The sequence below is a fragment of the Pipra filicauda genome, unplaced genomic scaffold (assembly GCF_003945595.2).
Source record: "Pipra filicauda isolate LSUMZ 115617 unplaced genomic scaffold, ASM394559v2 scaffold73_size2923735_pilon, whole genome shotgun sequence".
Classification (NCBI taxonomy): domain Eukaryota; kingdom Metazoa; phylum Chordata; class Aves; order Passeriformes; family Pipridae; genus Pipra; species Pipra filicauda.
The window spans coordinates 926,654-947,100 of NW_024104909.1; the positions used below are offsets into that span (position 1 = coordinate 926,654).

Below are 20,447 nucleotides of genomic sequence, written 5' to 3' on the forward strand. Positions count from 1 at the left end.
CGCCGGCACCGGCCCCGCCACCGCGGCCGGGCGGAAGGGCCGCCCTGCGGCGTGACGTCACTTCCGCCGTGCGGCGGGCGATGGAGGCGGAAGTGACGGCGGCGGCGGGTGAGTGAGAGCGGGGCGGGGACGGGCCGAGCCCGGGGGGCGCCGGGGTGGGCTGAGCCCCCCGGGCGGCAGGGAGGCACCGAGCCGCCCCCTGGGCAAGGGGAGCTCCGTGCGGGCGGCCTCCTGCTGCCCCGCCTGCCCAGGCCGCGCCTCCGCGCTGGGAGGGGACGGGAGCGGGCTCCCACGGTGTCTCCGCTGCCCGCGCGGGGCCGCCGCCTCTGGGAGCGCGGAGCGGCTGTGACAGCACGGGGAGAGGGGCAGCCGCGGGGCCGGGCCGGCGGGATCCCGCGGGTATCAGTGACACGGCCGGGCCGGTGGGACCCCGCGTGTGTCAGTGCCTCCAGCAGCGCTTGGCCCAGCCCTGGTGCCTTCCCCGTTTACCCGGAGGGATTTCCAGCTCAAGAGGTTTCCCAGAAGTACAGTCAGAAGCCTGGGACAGAATTTAATCCCTTCTTCCCAAGCCCAGGCCCTGCCGAGGTCGTCTGACCCATTTACCCCGTGCTTGGCGGCTGCGGGGCAGCCCGGGGAGGTGCTTGTGCAGCACCCGGGGCTGTGCTTCAGTCAAACAGATACCAGAGACAGCTCAGCTCTGCAGGGCTCGGCGCACTCAGAGCCTCAGAGGGTTAAACTCCTGTTCCTCTCTCCCTCAGCACCCCACGAACCTGGTCTGCAGAAAGAAAAATGCTTTAGTGTGTTCAACTCTGACCTCATTTCCAGCGGTTTTTTTTCCCTTATTTTGTACGGCAGGAGCCTCTTGTGTAACTGCTGGGAGTGGGGGGGCTGCCTGGCCTGCAGTGGGGGGGGACCAGCCCTGCCCAGCACTAAGGGCAGAACTGGGCCTTGTTGGAGGGGCTGTGAAGGATCCCCAGGGATGGATATCGGGAGTGGGGTGGAATTGCCTCGAGTGAGCTTTGCTCTGTGTATGTGTGCAAGACAGGAAAGGGAAAATTCCATTTCTTGGGGGTGGGGGGAAAGAGGTTTCTCTTGGAAGTGGCTGACAAGGACAACAGGGTTGGGAGAAGGATGTTGTTTCATAGAATCTCAGTCTGGTTTGGGTTGGGAGGGACCTTAAAGACCATCCAGTTCCACCCCCTGCCATGGGCAGGGACACCTTCCACCATCCCAGGTTGCTCCAAGCCCTGTCCCACCTGGCCTTGGACACTTCCAGGGCTGGGGCAGCCACAGCTTCTCTGGGCAACCTGTGCCAGGGCCTCACCACCTTCACAGGGAAGAAATGTCTCTGAGTGAGGTGGGAGGTCTCTGGATGAGCTGGGGGTGTCTCTGACACGGGAGGTTCAAACACCTGCTACCCTGGCGTTGTTTCAAGGGATTTGCAGCAGTCAATGAGGGGAGTGGCTTGGATCCAGTGGAGCTTCTAAGCCCTGGGATGATAAATGATGGGTGTTTCTGCAGCTCAGTTGTTGTTACTGGCCTGACCTGTAGTCAGTTCCACGCAGCTTTAATGCTGTTCTTCATCTTAAGAGTTTTGATCTTCCCATTGCTCTCATGGAAGAAACACTCTGTCATGTTTTGCTCTTCCCTAAACTGAGTTTCTGTGTTTGAAACCCTGACTCTATTGAAAACTGCCCTGGGGAAGAGGAGTTCTCTCCTACAAATGCCAAATGTATCACATTCCAAGGTGGCTGTACTCTGGAGGAGTTTTTAATTCCCTTGCTGTGGGGGCTCTGTGGCACCTCCTGTGTCTGTGCACAAGTGTCATTTTGGAAGGACCTGATGTTTTGAAGAGACCTATGTTAACAGAGGCAAAGCAGCAAGAGTGAGAGGAGGGGAAAGGACAGCTCCAGCAGGAGAACCACAGAATCCCTGAATGCTTTGGGTTGGAAGGGACCTTAAAAGCCCATCCCGTTCCACCCCCTGCCATTGAAGGGACACCTTCCACTAGCCCAGGTTGCTCCAAGCCCCATCCAACCTGGCCTTGGACACTTCCAGGGATGGGGCAGCCACAGTTTCTCTGGGCAACCTGTGCCAGGGCCTCACCACCCTCTTTGGTGGGGTTTGGGTCCTTACAAAGGCTGCAGAGACATGACAGGAACAGAATTCCCTGGAGTCAGATGGTGCAGGTGACTCAGCAAAGCAAAGAGCCCGAGTGCAGGGGGCAGCCTGAGTGTCTTTGGGAAGGGAAATCTCATATGGGGGAATCTTATGTGTTATTTCCTCTTGTCTGGACCCTGATCTAAGTGGGACTGCAGGAAAGGAAACGAATGACCCAAGGCTGAGTGTCACAGCAGGTGACTGCCTGGTGAGTTTGCTGCAGTGCCACGCTGTGCCTGGGATCAAAACCCAATAGTCAGCTTGTGGAAGACAGCTGTGAGGGGAATGTTGGCTCTTACTCAGAGCAAAACTTGGCTGTTCTGTCATTATTGATTGCAGCTCGGGGCTTGCAGCAATTTCAGGTTGACAGGAAGGGAACCTGTAAGGTGCTTAAAACAAACAAACAGAACGAAACCAGCCAAATGCTGTGTTTGTGTTCCTAAAATGGCCAGTCAAAACCTGATTTCATCATTCTGTGAAAGACAGAAATGTGTTGAATATCAACTCTAAGTTAGGATATACTGCTAGGAGTTTTCCAGGAAGAAGTGCTGCCTGGTGACATTACAAATGCTGTGGTTTGGTGTTTTATGGGTGGGAAATGAGTTCAACCTTCCATCACACTGATTTTTAAATGGTTTCTGTCACCAGCCTTCACCCACCTGACTGTGTGTGGTTCTCTGTGCTCGTCAGGCACAGTTCTGTCACAGACAGCAGTTCTGCCTGACTGGTAATGGTGGTTTAGCTGCACAAGTGTCACTGGTTTGGTTCAGATCAGATCTGTAAATCTGTGCTGTGGCTTCAGCAGAAGAGGTTGGTCAGTCCCTCATGAAGGTCAGTAAAGCTGTGTTTGTCCTGAGCATGGTGGTGTTATTGTGGGATGGGAAAGGGTGTTTGTTCCCCTCAGCTTTGGTCAGGGTTTGCTCCTAGCTCATCCCATGGCTGGGATAAGCAGCCTTTAGAGTTCGTGGAGGGCTGGAGCCCTGTCTGAGATGCAGATCCTGGCTGTGCTCCCTCGGTTCAGTTCAGGTCTGTCCCATGTGCTTTCTAATTATTTCCTTTTCTGCAAAGTCTTCCTGCCACCCCCGGGCAGGGAGCTGGTGCTGGCTGTGAGATCTGCTGCGCGTGGTGCGCGTCCCACAGCAGCAGCACGGGGTCCTGTCACTGCCCGTTCCCTCCCGAGGTGCCTGGACGTGTCAAACTTCCCCGGGAATTATTTTGTGTCCTTTCATCAGCGGGAGACAAAATGTCGGCTGCTGGAGGGCAGCGAAACCATCTCAAATGCACACTATCATTTTCTGCTTGTCTTCAATTAAACTGATTACCAGACCTCTTTGTTGCTCAGCGCTCAGGCCGTCTCACACGCTGCCAGCGCGTACTTTGGCAGCGGCGGGCGATGGGATTTCCTGCATTGTTTGAATCTTTGCCGCTGACCTTCGTGGTCCTTGTTCTGGCACTGCCTCTGCTCTGGCAGGGGTGCAAAGGGCATTATTGAAAGCCTGAAAGGAAAGAGAAAGAATTGCTTTAAAGGCATTGAGGGCTCTTTGTACTCGGTGGCTCCTGGGGTCATTGGTGCAAAAGGAGGGGAATTGCTGGGGTTTTGGGATAATTACTGCTTTTTCATTGTTCTCGTCCCACTCTAGATGACAATGGTGTGATTTGTAGTGAGTCATAAAAATAGGCCTTCCGTGCAGCCTTAAGCTTGTGTCTTCCCTTTTGGCTGAGGGGGGAGAAGCCTGGTTTTTGTTCCTCTTGGGAAGTCTCGTAGGTGCTGGAAGCACTCGGCTGTGCCGTGGGGCTTTCCCAGCTCCATACTGGGGGGGCTGTGGAGGGCTCTGCTGGAGAGGCCAGCAGGGTTGTGCTGGAGCCCTGTTGCAGCCCATGCTGTGGGCACTGGTTTTGAGAAGATCCACCTAGAGGGACACCCAGAGGGACACGAGCCATCTGCCTCATCCCACGGGAGGTCACAGAACCCGCTCCTGCCTCCGCCCCCATCGCTGCGGCCGCTCTGTGATGGTAAATCATTTGCTCAGCCTCTGCCTGCAGCCTTGTACCTTGAACCTGCTGAAGGTCTGGTGCAGGAACAGAGCTGTGCTCAGCTCTGCAAAAGCTGATTGTGTGGCTCTGTGTTCTTCCCCTTTCCATCTGGAGCCTTCCTACCCCTGTCAGGTGCCTGCAGTTGGTCTGGAAACAGCCTCGTGAAGGTATCCCTGGTGTGGCTGGTGCTCATGAGAAGGGCAGATCTTTGGAATGAGATACAACTTCTGCATTATTGATTCATTTGCATGGTATTGTGCAGGCTGGATTAAATTATCTGTAGTGTGATCCTGTACTTGATGTCATGGAATAAATGCCAGAGTGCTCAGGTTGGAGTAAGTGCTTTGTAACTCTGGCCTTATAAGTCCATGAGGCTCTGGGGTTTGTTAAAGGGTTGACAGTGGTGCTGAGCTGTCCCACTGATCCTGTACCTCACCCCCTGCATTGCCATAGGTCTGTCTCCTCTGGGATTTGTACCCAGAAGAGAAGAGGCCTCTGTGTGGGACAGGGGCAACCTGGGGAGCTGCAGCTGCCTGAAGGAGCTGGGCCTCCCAGGGTGACTCATCTTGTGTTTCACTGGACCTGTAAATGAACTTGGGCACGAAACATGAGATGCAACAAGCCCAGTTGCTGTTGGAGTTGAAAGCCCAGGCTCTCTGTGCTGTGTTAGTGCTGAGTTTAAGCTCTTTTCTGTTGGGGAAGTAAAAGGCTCCAGTGGACAATCCAGGCACGTGACTGCTGGGCACGGTCATGGAAAATTGGCTCGGTTGTCATGTTTATTTGCTCTGATATAACTTTTCATAACACTGTCATGCAGCTTTTTCCAAGCCCACTGGAATGTGTTATTCTTTATTTCTTCCCTTCTGCTGTTTTTTTGAAGAAGCACTGTCAGAGAATCTGTGTGTAGCATTGATTTTTATTATCGTTGTGGGTAATGAGGTACAACCTTCTCTAACTGACTGGCGCTCTTTTTCTCCCCCTTTTATGGCACATTAGCACAGAACCCCTCTGTTTCTTGTAGCTGTAGCTCAAGATTATGATTTATAGCAGGAGAAACTAAAATAGCAGTTGTTAGCTCTTCCAGTCTGATAAAATCAAATTTGCCTGACTTTAGTCTCAATTCCTGCCTTGTTTTATCTCCGGGGAGGGAAGTCATCACTCTCTTGCCTTCTGCAGGGCTGGGTTGCTGAACTTATCCAGTGTTTTGTCATCTGAGAAGGTATTGAATAGCTTTGGTTTGTTCCTGTACAGAATATGCTGGTGTTTGTTTCTCTCTCTCTCTCCTGGAGTGGCTCAAGTGCACGTTACAGTAGGGAACAGCCCTGTGTTGGGATATAAAGGTCACAAGTCTTTCCTTTCACCTCTCCAGCCGGGAGTCAGGCTGACATGCATGGGAGGTGGCAAAGAAGTCTTTGCAGCAAAAGGAGCTTTTGGGGTGTTTTTCTTGAGGGAGACCTATAGACCAGTCAGTCCTTTCTGCGTGGGGTCTGTAGCCTTCTTTGTCCAGCTCTGGCACAGCTGATTCCCTCCTCTGAAGAAGAATTAGTGCTATTCCTGCATCCCACAGTCTCTCCTCATTGCTCCGTGTGGGAGACCTCCAGCACCAGCAGCTCTGTGACAATAATACACTGGTTTGCTCACCTCCCATTAAATGTTTCCAGCATGACTATCAGGTAGTAACAAGAATATTTTAATGGATTTTTTTTTTTAATACGTTCCAAAACGTATTTTAACTTCTCTGTCCGTTGTTGCAGGTGAAGGGGGAGAAGGGAGTCTGAATACTCACGAATGAGCTGTGATGGATAACAAAGATTCAGAAGCTGAGATCCACCCTCTGAAGACTGAGGATGCAAAAGCTCAGGAGAACCATGAGAACTCCGTGGAGAGGAGGATCATCAGCAAGCAGACGGCGGGGCTGTCCCGGCTGTCCCGCTGGCGCACGGCCGCCTTCTTCGTCTCCTTGTTCCTCTGCCTGGTCATTGTCTTTGCTTTCTCCTTTATCATCCCTTGCCCAGAGAGACCAGTGTCAGAAAAAACGTGGTTCCAAAACTACAACAACGCAGGTGAGTTTGCTGTAGCACAGTAAGTACTTAGCAAGAGTCCTTTTGCTTTCTGTGCCACGAATTTGGGTTGTTGGACCTCCACCTAAGCACGACGTGGAGCCAGACCTGCAGGAGTGCTGCCCTTGGGAGCCTGAGCTCTGAATACCTGACCTGGATAAGCAGTGGCCTGGCATAATTGGAGTGGCCTTCCAGGAGGTGTTTACAGGAGCTAGTGGAGAAATTACATGCTGCTCTGAAGCACTGACAAGGTAGCAGGCTGGCCTCATTTGTTAAAAAAAAAATGGGGAAGGGTATCTGGGAATGAATCTCTGCTGAAGTTTGCTCTGTAAAATGTTCCCTTGAAGTTTGAGCTGAGGTTGGAGACAATTAGGCATTTTTTCCTCCGTCCCTATGACTTTCTCCCTTTTCCCCATGACCAACAGGAAAGGGGAGAAGAAGAATTCCATCTTGTTGTTTTTATAAATTGCTTTATAGTTGCTATTGCTATTTTTATTCTAGTTGCTTTGGTTGGCTCTTCAGCCTGGGTCCTGCTCCCCAGTGGCTCAGCATTGGCTTCTGGGAGAGCTGTTCTTTAATCTTGTGTGCAGGAAGTGCTGGAAATGCAGAGACAGTGCTCACAGCAGGGACTGAGCTGTGTGTGGTACTGCAGACATCCCAGGTGCTGCTGCTCTGAGCTCAAGAAGGCTGCTTTTAGCTGAGAAAGATGGAATATCTGGGTTTTCTGGGTGGGTTTTGCGGGGTTATTTTATGCTTCAAGAATAGCAACCCCACACCAAGACCAGAGTTGTTCTTAGTTCAACGTTGTTCAAATTCTGGCTGCTTGGCTATAAAAATAGACAAATCCACGGGGGGATAGCAAATTTAAAAAATCCTTTGGCAGTAACTTCCTGTCCCTTGGTACTCGTGTGCGTGGCATTTTTTAATACAAAATCCAATTTGTCCTAACGTTACACTGTCCGAGATGGAGGCAGTGAGTAGGTCTCTAGGAATTTGTGTTTTGCTCCAGCCAGCTCTGCTGTGGGCTGAGGAAATCCTCACCAGAGCCTGGCTTGTGGTCTCTTACAGTGGCCTACCAGTTCCTTGCTTTGGAAGATGTGAATGAAGACAAAGTACAAGATGTCCTCTTTGTTTTCAAAGCCAGCAACGGCAGCAGCAGCTTCAACAACTCCTGCTTGGATGAAGGTAGCTGATTCAGGGACAGAAAACCTTGTAGTGAGGGCTGTCCTTTCTCTTTTAGTTCTAAGTAATGAGAGACTGGGAGATAAAACTGGGTGAGCTGGGTGGGGAGAGGAGCTGGGTGAGTCCCAGCTCCCGGCGGTGGTGCGGGGCAGCAAAGGTGGTGCAGGTAGAGCTCCCTCTGACATCTCTTCTCCTCAGGGCTGCCTTCTCCCTGTGCCTTTGTTGCTGCTGTGTCTGGCACGAACGGCAGGCCTCTCTGGGAGAGTCCTGCAGCCGAGGATGTGGAGTGGCTGGAGTGTGGCATCCAGCAGCTCGGCGAGGCGGGGGCCCCGGGCTGCCTGGTGGTGGGGAAGCCAGTGGCCCTGACAGCCCTTGACCTGCGGACAGGTGAGTGTGGGCAGGGTCCTGCTGCCAGCCAGGGGACAGGGCCCTGGCAGTGTGACATGACTGGTACATGAACAAAGGGTGTTCATTGACTTGAAAACCTCGCCAGAGCCATTCGCTGGGTGTCGAGGAGCTCTCTCAGCCTCGCTGTTCCAAAGGCTGGGCTCTGTGCTGGGGGTTTGTGCCAACCAGTGTTTCATAAGACCAGCCTTCCAACAGCTTTCTAAACAGGAGGAGCAGTCAGTAGCTGTGAATGTTACACTCTCAGGGGCTGGACACACACCTCCACCTTGCAGCATTTCCCAGTTATTTGCGTGTGCGTGCCAGAACCTCCTGCAAGTGGGAAGAGGAGTGGGAGTTCTAGGGGTTTATGATTTTCAAGTCATCAAGGAGAGCACTTAGATAAGTACTTGCCAGCCTGTTTCAGTAGCCCAGGGTTTTGCCTGGAAAGGTTTCTTCCTTTCTGAGCCTGGAGATGGAGAAATTCCTCATCATCTTGCCCAACACAGGGTGGGGTAAGGAGTGCCTGTACTGCTCTGGGAGCAACGATCATCTGCTGCACCTTGAACCTTCCTTGCTGACAAAGCCTAAAATACATTTCCGTTTTGGGGATCACTGTTTCAGAGGTCAGAACAATGCATGTTCTCCCTAGGATCCCATTTTCTGTATCTGGTATTGAAACCCTCACACACTGTTTTCCAAAAATTGTGAGAGAGAAAAAGCAAGAGGTACAACTCTAAAGAACCTGAGGAAAATCTAGAGTAGCTTTTAATTTCCAGTGTAGATGGAAGTGTAGGTGCACGCAGCTAGAAAGTTTCTGTACCAATGGAGATATCTTAGCACTATTTCTTTCATGTGTAGGCCTTAGCACAGGTTATTTTTAGGCTATTAATGAAGTAGTTGCTTTCAGGTCAAAGTGTAGAAAGTTGGCTGCTGAGCCAAAGGCCTGTAACTAAAGACAGCCATAAAGAAGTAGCACAAGCATGGAGAGAAGGAGCCAGGCTAAGCTACAGGTCACAGCAATACAGTAAAGAAAACATTCCATAGATAACTTAAAAGCAAGAGAGGAAAATGTGCTTCAGATAGAGAAGTGGATAACCCAGAAGTTTACGTGTTTGATGCCTTTTTGCTGTTGAGTAGGTTAAAAGCAGTTTCTGAGCGTGGTTGACTTTTACTGGGGGTTAGGAGGGCAGAGTAGAATAAAATGTATTTAAATAGGCTAAATGTATTCAAAGAGGCAGAGTCTGACTTACATCACTGTGTGCTAAAAACAGTAGCCAGCACAATCTTTAGCTGTTAATGATTCATCATCATGGAGGATTTGATGAGATTCCAGGGCTCTCAGGCTGTCTAGCCCCTGCCTGTAGGAAGATTGAAGTTAGAGATAGGCAGATTATCATCTGAAAGTGTCTGATGTGGTTTTGATCATTAAATGCTGATAAAGTTAGTGTTTTTCTGTCAATTCAAGTTGTGTTAAGTCGTGCTTTCTTCACTGCCAGAAGAAGTGACCTGAACAAACAAGAAGGGAAGTGTAGGAGTGCAAGCTGCTGTTTGTGTGGGACATCTAACATTCTTGCATGTTTATCTTGCCAGCAAACTGGGACACAAGAGCTTAAGATTAACTGTTCCAGGTCAAAGCAAAAGTCTTTGTAGCTGTGTATTCCCTCTCTGCCAGGGCCAGGAGCAGAGTCTTGAGGAAGAGAATGGGAGTGTTTTGTTACACCTACTCTCTTCACCTGATCCTCCAGCAGCCTGCACTGTGAACCCTCTGGTTAGCTCTGATCTCCTGAGGGATCTGGCAGAAAAAGCAGCACGATGATCAGATGTGTGGAATTGCTTCTGTGTGAGGAATCACTAAATAAACCAGAACTGCAACCTGGAGAATGTCTGTCAGGGAGGAAAGTCTCTGTGTCCTCTGCAGCTCCTTGAAGTGAGAGCTGAACTCAGTCATCTAAGTTCCAATTTTATTACTCTTTCCAGACAAAAAAAAAAACCCCAACCCTTCCACCCAGGTTAGATTTGCAGTCTAGGCACTTGTCTAATTTCCATCTTGGCTCCTCTTGCTGTGCCTCTGCTGTGACCCCGGGCTCTGAGGAAGCACCACAGCACTCAAAGTGTCAGACAGAATTGTCCCATCTCCTGGCGATGGAGCAGGAGGGGAATAGTTTCACAGTTCCTGCTCTTTGGGGGTTGGGTTAGAGCACGAAAAGCTTCTCAAGTGCTTGATGCTGAATCTGTCTCACTGTTACCTGTTTCTGTTAAGTCAGACTGTTCTTTTAGGAGACTGAGGTGCTTTCTCCCAAACTGCTCTCTGACCAGCAGAGATTAGAGCTTTATGCATTAGCAGTGAATTTCATCAGCCTGGTCTGTCTTTGGTACCTTTGGACTGTGCTGAAGCCAGGATGTTGTAATTTAAAACTCCAATTCTTTCCTTCCTCTGCCTGCTTAGTGTCTTCAGGGGCAAAATTCTTTGCCTTCCCGTGATTTCCTAGAGAAACTAGAAAATCTGCTCTCTTCTACTTCACATCTGTTGTCATAGTAACAAATCCAAGTGGTTTTTTTCAGTGTTGCAGTAAAAGCTTTGGAGGAATCCTACTGGAAATACATCCTGCCTTAAATTATTGCAGACAGCATCAGGTAGTAATTCCTTGGCCTTCAGTCCAGCTGCCTTCCTGACAAAGAGCAGATGATTACTTTGCATTCCTGACATGATAATTGCTGTGTAAAGGGAAGGGTCAGCATTTCCCCTCTGGGCACTTTGTAAGAGACTGGAGTGTTCCTTAAAACCCCCCAGGAGTGTCCTCCCCACCAGGTTCCACTGGAGATTCCACTGGGCAATGACTGGAAAGTGGCCAACAGCCTTGGACAGAGTGGATGGAGTGGAGCCACTCACCTTTATGGAGCTATTGAAGAGAAACACACACCCCCATATTTTTTAAAAAAACAAAGCTTTTCTACCTCAGTTTACAAACAAGTTTGCATTCTTCAAATGGGAGAGAGGTGGGATGTGGCCAGAGATGTGGCTGGTCATGTCAGCATGGAACATCTGGAGGAATATTCTGCAGGAGGCAAGTTGCAGGAAAAATAGATTTTGCCAGGAGGAGCTGCAACACCATGGTCAGAATTCAGCTGCTTTATGGTCTCAGAATGTCTGTGCAGATTTAGGTGCAGAGCAGCAGGGATTTAGACCCCAACAAAGGATTCTCCATGCCATGAACGTGCTGGGAAGCTTGTTAACCTAAGGCAAAAGGAAAGCAAGCTGTTCTTTGTGCCAGGGTTTTGGGTGCATTCCTGCAGGCAGCTAGGGTTACTTCCCAGTGGAAGATGAAATTGTGGATACTGGGATCCATTGGGAATGCAGAAATGCAAGGAAGTACCCCATGATGAGCATAAATGTGGCTGGTTTGTGGTGCTGCTGGGCTGGAACAGGAGCATTCAACCTGAGGTGCCTCTTAGTGACTGTTTCACACTGTCTTCTAGGGAAGGTTCAGTGGAGACAGCCCAGTGACTTTGGAGCTAATTACACTCTGCTGACTCCTGTGTCAGTGATTCCAGATGTGGATAGTGATGGAGTTCAGGACCTGATAATCTTTATTGCTACAGGAAAGAAGGTATGTCCTCCTGAAGCTCTGATAACCCCAGTGGCTGGACCACAGGGCATGGCAGGAATGCTGTTTATTACCACCTTGTGGTCCAACAGGAAGTGTCCAGAAACCTCTGATTTCTGTGGTTTTGGGGTGGGTTCTTTCTCACCCTCCAGGGATGTACTTGCAAATCAATGCAAGTGTTTTATGGTTTAAAAAAACAAAATAAATCAAAGAGCTGGCCAGGAATCCCTGCCCCTGTTCAGTCTGCTCTCCTCACTGTGTGTTCCTGGGCTGCCTGTGGAGAGAGCCTGGGCAAGATGAGCTTGCAGTTTTCTGCTTCTCTGCTCAGAGAAGTGGAAGTGAACAAACCCTGACAGCTTTGGCTCTTAGATCAAAGCACAGCTGACAGACAGTGCTTTTGTACCACCACTGCCCTTTTCTGATCCCTCCCCTCTCTCTGCCTGTGGTCTGCTTTTGCACTGCTCTCTTGCCAGTGTCACTGTGCTGGTTAATTCTGACCTGGGTTCATTCAGTTAAAGAGCTGCTGGTTCTGTTATCTCTGTCCCAGTATTGCTTTTCACGTTTCTGAGAGGGGGAAAGTCATGTAGCTGAAACTGGTTTTGTACTAAAATACCTACATCTGTGATTGAGTGGCACAGCGTTGTCTGCATGCCTGGTCTGTCCCGCTCGAAGCACACAAGTTACAACTCCCTGCAAGTCTCATGGGAGCAGTGGGAGCCCCATGTCCTCATACCAGAGTCACAGAATCACAGATGGAAAAGACCTCCAAGATCACCAAGTCCAACCTGTGCCCCATCCCCACCTTTTCACCCAGACCTGAGCACTGAGTGCTACGTCCAGTCATTTCTTGGACACCTCCAGGGATGGTGACTCCACCACCTCCCTGGGCAGCCCCTTCCAATGTTTAACAACCCTTTCAGTGAAGAAATTCATCCTAATAGCCTGGACCTCCCCAGAGGCAGTTTCCTCTTATCCTGTCACTTGTTCTCTGGGAGCAGAGCCTGACACCCCCCCCCCAGCTCCCCCCATCTTGTCAGGGAGTTGCAGAGAGTAGAAAGGTCACTCCTGAGCCTCCTTTTCTCCAGGCTGAGCCCCCCCCCAGCTCCCTCAGCTGCTCCTGGTGCTCCAGACCCTTCCCAGCACCATTCCCTTCTCTGGACATGCTCCAGCTCCTCAATGTCCTTCTTGTCATGAGGGGTCCAGAACTGGACACAGGACTGGAGGTGTGACCTCAGCAGTGCCAAGTACAGGGGTACAGTCACTGCCCTGGTCCTGCTGGCCACACTGGGGCTGGTATAAGCCAGGTGCCATTGGTCTTTTTGGCCAATGTCTTCCATAAGAAAATAGGGTTTTGCTGTCTGAGGCATTGTTGTTGCCAGAGTCATCAGAAATTCTATCCTCTCTGACTCCTATGGTTCTCTTCTGTTCCCTTTCCTCCTTGCTTTTGCTATCCCAGTTATCTCAAGACTTTTTGTTTTTTTAATCTTAGCCAGCCAAGAAATGTTTGAATGTAGCCTCTGTTCTGCAAGACTGCCTTTTGATCTGTTTTCCATTTAAGCTCTCTAGCTATCTTGGTATGAAATCCCTTCCTCCCTCCGGACTTGGCAAGCATTCTGTCAACTTAAGGAAAAGTATGTTCTTTTTTGAGAAATCACACAAACTGTAGGGAGCTTGAGTGGAGCTGTGCAGCTTGGAAAGGGCAGTCTGGTCAGAAGAGAGATTCAGAACCCAAGTGAAGGAGCTTTGCTGCTATCAAGGGCTGAAGCTGAACGTTACTGAAAGGGCAGAGCTGTGAGCAATCTGTGGGGAAGGGTCTGTGTGCAGGGGGTTTTGTGGCAGCTTTTTCAGAGACCCTCATTGACCTGCTGCAAACTTCAGCACCAATACATCCCAGAAAATGCAGTTTTCAGGATCCATGACCTCTGGCAGCACACAGAGGGGTTGGGCAGTGCAGGGGCTGAGGTGATGTGTGTTCTCTCTCCCTGTGTGAATATGTTTGGCTGTCACTGTCCCAGGGCAGCTGCTGGACCGGTGCTTGCCAGTAAAGGTGATCCTGGTCTACAAGAGCTGGTTTGTGTCTCCTCCCAGTGCAGGAGGCTGGGAACAGCTGCTCTCCCTCTCCAGTTGTGTTCTCATTCTCCTCAGCAAACTTTGTCCCTTATTCACCTGCCAGACTCTCCAGATTCACTTCAGGAGCAGCAGATTTCCTTCGCTTCCCCAGTGCATCCCTTTGAAGGAAGAGGGAAGGGTTTCTGCCTGACTCAGCATCTCTGTGGATGCTGTTTCTCTGAGTCTGATGTTTCTCTTTTCCTTAATGTGCATTGCTCTCCCCAGACTGTGACTGTTGCCCAGACATTTGAATCTGATCCTGATTTTAACCTTTATTCCCCTGGGAGAAGTGTTTTTAGTGGATCCTGTTACCCTGCACAAAGAATAGAAAGAGAAAGAAACCCATCAGCTCTTTTATCCCCTTGGACTTTACATCAGACTTAAGAGGAGTAGATTAGGGCACTTAAAACATTTAGCAGAGCTGCCATGTGAAGCCAAGTTTCTCTTGTGTCCATATGGTGCTTTGTTTCTGCCTTTAGCTGCTCTCTGTCGTTGTCCCTGCTCAGATCCACTCAAGATCCAGGCTCTGTCCCTGGCAGAGCTGGGGCTGCTGTTCAGCAGTCCTGGTCTGCAGGGAAGGTGGGTGGCAGAGGTAGCAAAATCTCAGGGTAAGTGGCTGTGCTGGAATTGGTTTTCAAACTTGCAAAAGTATTCACAGCAGAGGGGTCACCAAACTGGTGCCCACTCTTCCAAAACCAGGGAGAGACTTCCCGTCCGAGCCTGTGCTGCTCCCATTCAGCTGCTGTTCACTATCAGTTTTAACCTTGTTGGTTTTTGGTTTTTTTTTAATCCCTTCCCTGTGTAGATTAAGAGCTTCATCCATTCAGGAAAGAATGGCAAGCAGATTGGCTCCACTGGCAGCCTGGCCGTGGATGGGAGCGCTCGCTACATCAGGCTGAACCTGGGCTCCTCCCCCTACTTCCTTTTCTATACAGGTACAGTTCTGCTTGGGAATTCAGTCTGGAAGAGTGATTGTAACTGTGAAATAGGGATTACTAAACATTTTTTTGGCTGAGAGAGTGTTTTGCATTCCTGAAAGCCATGTGGTGCTTCCACCTGGCTGAAGAGCTGTTCAGGGCCAAGAGAAGGGGTTTGTTACGTACTGTAGTGATTTTATTTAACAAATGTCAGGCATGTAAGGATTAAGCAGTCATTTATAGCAAATGATTACTGTGGAGCACTTGGATTATGAACAGATAAGATGTTAAAAGCATTCAATAGCAGGCTTGAATCTCAAAATACCACTACAACTCTATGATGCAAGCCCTAAAAATATAGTTTATCTGCCAGATCTGGAAAAATCATAGAGTTCAGAGCAGGGGCAGGATAACTTATCTCTCTCATTCTTGCATTTATTTTTTTTTTTTTTTTTTGCACAGAAAACTCTCTCTATGCATATTCTCTGAAAGATCTGTACAATGCAGCAACTGGGATGGAAACTAAGCTTCCCAGCCTCCGGCAAGATCCTCAGTGGGAGAAGAACATTGACAGCCCCACGCACCGCGTATCCCTTCTCAGGTGTGAGGTTATGTCTTGGGGGCTGGTGGAGTGGAGGGTGCTGGTGTTGCTGTCAGGATGGGCTGCTGGGGCTTTGTTCTCTCCTGACTACATGGCTTTTGGACTAGGAGCACATCCAAAGCTTAGGAAGAGGGCTGGTGTAAATGGCTGGTATAAATGGCCTTGTCAGGGGTTCGCAGAAGAACAGGGAAAGCAGGTTGGGGTTTCCTATTTGCATTTATTGCGCAAGGGAAAAACCCAGAACCTCAGAGTGGAATCCTCCAGGATGATTAATGATTTCTCTGTCCTTGTTCAGCTCTGGAGACTTTCGCTACCTGGCAAAAATTCCTGGGCAGCCATGGGAGAACATCTTGGTTGTAGACTCAGAGATGGCCACGCTGATCAATGGGAAGAACCTCCAGACTTTGTGGACCCTCAATGTGTCCCGTGCTTTGAGGTACTGTTCCCAGTGTGGGCTGGATGTGGCATTTCCAGGTTCCCAGCAACAGCAGTGTCCTGGCAGATGCTGGTTTTGTTTGTGCTTATTGTGTCATGTGCCCTCCGTTACCAAATGTCAGGGGCTGCTTCAGAATGGAGGAGCACAGAGCTCTGATCCCTCACTCTGTGCCTGCTGTGACGTGGCTGGGCTCAGAGTTGGGGTGGTACCAGGCTGACCCAACGTTGTAACAGTCGAGTCTCTTACCAGGGCAGTTGTGGGAGGATAGAGGCTGCTTGGAAAGAGCAAGGTATGCCCAAGCCATTGGGGTGGGTTCTGATCTCTCTCTTCTCTTCCTCTCCCTCAGTAAGCCGCTGCTTGGTTACTACAAACCTGATGTTCCTGGTATTGTCCTGGAGAGTGAAATTGGACCCAACAAGAAGAAGGTTTGAAATCTCTTCCTTTTAACTTCACTTTTCTCTGTATTTCACAGCTCAAGCAGGCATTGAGTCAAGGACAGCTGGTGGGATGTGTTCTCTCTGGCTGATTTTAGGAGGCTTTAAGCTAGGAAAGGATCTCTTTCAACAGGTTATTGAAGCCAGCTCAGGCACTTTAATTCTCTTGTCAGCAAGAGACTTCAATGACAGAACTTTGAACCCCTTGAAATAGCTGCAAAACTTGTGACTTGAACGTGGCCCACCCCAGGTCTCACAGCTCTGTGATGCTCCACTTCAAGTATTTCCTCATCTTCCCATCTGTCAGATACTTGTTCCCATAGACAGTGTAGGGAGAGACAGCTGACCTGACTTGTCTCTCATGGCTTGTTACATCCCTTTGTTACGAGTTCCTTTCCTTTCTTCCCTGCTAGGTGATGATTGTTGAGAGTGCATCTGGAGCAGTCCAGTGGGACCTGAATCTGAACTCAGGAGCAGAGAGTCCTGAGCCAGCCACACTTTCCACTGCGGATCACCGGTCCACCTTCCTCATCTGGGGGGACTACGAGGAGCCAGGCAATGAGACAGTGAGTCCTGCTGCTGAGGGGTTGCTGTGCTCCAGACATAGAGCCAGAATTGGGTGGAGCTACTCCCTTCTCCCAGATGACATTCTCATCTGTCTGTGCCACTGACGCTGCAGCCTCCATGCTGGGTGTGGGGTCTCTGCAGAAAGCACCCAGAGCCCTGTGTGTGATCTGGTCTCTACTGGGTCCTCACAATGTCCATACCAGTGTCTCTGCTAGCAGGTGGTGGCACCAACAGCTTTTGTCATCCTCAGGCTGATTATGTAGAGAAAAGGAACTTGGTGGCTCTATGAGCAAAGTCACTGGGTGCCCAGAGCCCTGCCTTGGTGTGGCACTGTGAGTGGGGTGAGAGGCTGCTGCCCTGGTACCTTTGGAGGTGCTGCTGTTTCTTTGGGAGCCTCCCATGGCAGCACTGCATGCAGTGATCTCCTGTGGCCATGTGAATATCCTCTCTCTGCCCCAGGCAGCCTCTGGCAGCCTCAGTGCACAGCTCAGCTGCTGCAGAGCCCTCCGGGGCAGTGACAGGCAGTGTTGGTGACAGGTTGTGTCTCAGAGGGTGCTGAAGCACAGCTGAACCTCCTCTGCTTTCCTCGCTCACTCTGCCAGCCCTGAGGTAAAAATCTGTCTCCTGCTTGCAGCAGGCAGGCCAGCTATTTTCAGGAAGCTTGGGGTGAGGAGGAGAGCACTGAGCAGCAAGCAAAATCCCAGCACTAGTTCCTAGTGACATCAGTCATGATGAGTTGGGCTGACATGGACAAGTGTCTGACTGGATGAATCCAGTCCAGCATGAGTAATAGCTGAGCCAGGTGCTGGTGTTGTCTCTGGGATAACGTGTGGGTCCATGTCCTGATCGTGTCCTGTTGCAGAGATCCACAGCTCCCCTCCAGAAGCTGTACCTTTTCCATCCTTCCTACAATAACGTCCTCTTGGAGCTCCGCAATAACACAGACCAAATAATTGCATTCAGCGGTAAGTCCTCTCCCTCCAGCCCTCCAGCAGGGAGCTGTGAGAGGGACACTGGTCCCTCCTGGCCTCCCTGGGTGTGTGGTGTTGGGTCTGGTGTCCAGGCTGAGCACAGAGGGCTTAGGCTGGGCGTTCCCTGTGCCTTGCAGCCGCGCTGTTTGAGCGGAGCCGTCACGCCTGCTACGTGCTGCTGAGGGGCCCCCGGCCCGGCCAGGAGCCAGGGCCCGTGTCACTGATGAAGAGGAAGCTGAAGGAGGATGTGTCAGAGAGCAAAGTGATCTGGCTGAACCAGGTGGCTGTGGACAGTGAGGAGTACATCCGGAACCGCCTCTACAGGATGCGATTCCACAGCCGGGACTGAGCCTGCCCAGGGAGGGGGAGAGGCTGCCCGGGGCCAGGCATCTCCAGGCTGCCTCTGCTCTGCAGCCGTGCTCTCAACAAGCCCAGATCATGGATTCAGATGGGAAGCTGCCTTTCTCGACCTGCAAACCAAAGCGTGGCTGGCAGGGATGCGCCCCCAGTGTCTGGGGACACCCAGGCTGTGGGGGCAGCTGCCAGTGCATCCATCCTCAGAGCTGATGGGACTTCAGTGCTTGGCCACCACTGAGGTGTCGTCAGCTCGGGGAAGAGGGCCCTCCCCTCCATCCCTCTGTGCCCGCAGAACTGTGCTGACTCGGGAGTGTGTCTGGAGGAAAACATGTGCTTGCTGGGGATGCTGGAGTGGATGATTTCTGGGGTGTTTGGAGCTCGATGTGTGGTGTTAGATTTCCTTTCTGAATCAGCTCTCCTGGCTGGGGGAGAGGTGCTTGGCTGCAGGTTGGTTTGCAATCACCCTCTCCTGGATTTGGGCCCTGCTTCAGTAGTGGTGGGTGTGTGTAGTGCCAGACCCCCGCCGTGCCTGTCCGTGTGGGGCTGGGGGTCACCTGGGCCAGCAGAGCACAGGTTAAAGTGTTGTTCTACTTAGAAAATGGCCTTTTCTATTAAGAACAGCCCCACATGCCCTACTCTGCAGTCACCAGCCTGCCTGTGTCTGTCTCCTCTGCTGCTTCCTTCCCAAGCAGGCTGTGCAGTGTTGGTGACACCAAAAGGGAGCTGGTCTCCATGTTCCTCCCTGCCCTCAGTCTCATTATAGGTGATGAGCCCAGGGTGGCTGGTCCCTGGTGGTACCAACACCACCTCTCCTGATTTAAAGGAACCAGAGGATCTAGGACATTTTTTTTTTTCAGAGTAGAATTGCACTTTAACCTTTCCTGGGAGCTGGGATTGCTGCTCTGGGAAGCCCTGTACCCGAGTGGCAGTGCCAGCTCCCTGCTCATTCAGCCTTGCAGCTGCTGAGGAGCCTTCTCCAAGCACTGTCCCCTCTGCCAGGAGGTGGGCAGGAGCTCCATGCTGCTTCCCTGCCCTTGGAATTGAAGTGATGCTGGGTGGGGATCCTCGGGTGCCTCTCTGCCCAGCCCAGTATCCTGAGGGATGGGACAGGTTGCTGTGAGGAGATGACATGTTCCTCCTGGAGATCTGTGTAGCATCAGGGGGTGTTTGCTCTGCCCTGTCCTGGTGGGTGCCAGTGCAGGCTGTAGAAACAAGGTGCAAAGCCTGGAAAAGGGATTGAACTGCCTGCTCAGTCCTGAAGATAAAAATTAACCCTAAAAATAACCTCTCACAGGCTCTGCCCCCTCTGCCTGGGGGGGAGTTGGCCAGTGCCTCCCTCCCCTGCTGAGTCTCACACTGGGGGATGTGTAGAAACACTGTAGGATGGGAAACAATGCCAGGCTGTGCAGGGTCGGGCACTGGCTCTTCCCTTCAGCTGAGTCTGAGTGTGCCACAGGGCAGCTGCTGTCACCAGGCTCTTGGCACAGCTTCAGCCTTCCCAGTCTGAAAGCACGATGACCTGGGCTGCTGGCCACACACCTCCTGCTTCCAGCTGGCCTGGTGGCTGCCTAAAGGATGCCCTGGCTCCCTCTGCCCAGTGACCAATATCCCAGGCAGTCAAGGGAGCCAGTCCTGGGGCATCCAGGCTGTGCCAGGAAGCCAGGGATGCTCCCTGGCGAGCACACCACAACCTTCAAAGCACCTTGAGCTCAAAATGGTGAGTTTCCCTCTCTTCCTCTCTTCACAGGCTGTTATCTGAGGGAGTCTGGGGTCGCAGGGATGTTCCCCTGCTGTCCCCCAGCCTGGGTTGCCTCTTTGCTCAGCACCTGAGGCCTGGCAGCCCCACAGGTCCCCATGCCAGCATTGCAGCCATAAGAGGCTCCAAGGCCCTTCAGCCACCCGGGGCAGAGCAGGAGTGTGGCTGCAGGAGCAGGTGCAGGCTGGGAAACCCCAGGCTTGCATATTAGTGCAGCCTGAGTGTTGGATGTGAATTGTATCCCACTGAGATTCCCCTGGCAGGGATCGGGGTGCCTGTGCTGTGTTCTCACCACACTCTCCCTCCTCTGATCCCTTTCCCATAGGCACACTGAATGTTCCTTCAGGGGAGCTGGATTTTCAGCTTTGGGGAGCTTTTCTGGCTTTAAGTCGTCCATTAATGTTTCCAGGTACTTTGGAAACGCAGATTTCCCTGTGGCAGCTCAACTAAACGCATCAGTGCCAAACCAGCACCTTCTTAACAAAACCAGTCCTTTCTCCAGCTTATTTTCCTGTGTAATTGTTTTATTTGCGGTATTTCCTGAATGACTTCGTGCCTTGATTCAATGACCCAGCTGGGTGGCGGTGGCGTATTATCACTGTGTTCTGTGTTAGCGTGATTTTTAACACTGAGACTGTTTGGTTTGATTCTTTAACTTATTGCAAATTGTGCCGTACAGGACTTGCTCTAACCGGAATGGTTTCAATAAACGCTCTTTTGCATTGTTTGTAAATGGTGCCCTGTTTTGGTGTTGCAGCGGGGGTTACACGAGACCTCTGGGATTTTGGCAGCCCTTTGGGTGGCTCCTGAAGGCAGAAACACCCCCCTTTTCGGGAGGGATCCAGGTGTCCTGGTGATGCTTGGATGGCTG

General features: G+C 51.2%; 1 protein-coding gene across 3 annotated transcripts; it reads left to right on the plus strand.

Annotated features, from left to right (window-relative positions):
* The first annotated feature begins 74 nt into the window (after window positions 1-74).
* FAM234A (family with sequence similarity 234 member A) lies at window positions 75-20,309 on the plus strand. Of its 3 annotated transcripts, none has more exons than XM_027750802.2 (12): window positions 75-108; window positions 5,949-6,257; window positions 7,323-7,439; window positions 7,635-7,823; window positions 11,301-11,431; window positions 14,343-14,472; window positions 14,917-15,055; window positions 15,351-15,491; window positions 15,838-15,916; window positions 16,339-16,491; window positions 17,355-17,457; window positions 17,601-20,309. In XM_027750802.2, the coding sequence occupies exons 2-12, from the start codon at window positions 5,993-5,995 to the stop codon at window positions 17,810-17,812; spliced, it is 1,659 nt and encodes a 552-aa protein (XP_027606603.1). In that variant the 5' UTR covers window positions 75-108; window positions 5,949-5,992; the 3' UTR covers window positions 17,813-20,309. The 3 variants fall into 3 exon arrangements, with proteins under 3 accessions (XP_027606603.1, XP_027606604.1, XP_039245508.1); XM_027750803.2 differs by lacking the exon at window positions 75-108 and adding an exon at window positions 2,060-5,867; XM_039389574.1 differs by lacking the exon at window positions 75-108 and adding an exon at window positions 2,060-4,173.
* The last annotated feature ends 138 nt before the right edge of the window (window positions 20,310-20,447 follow it).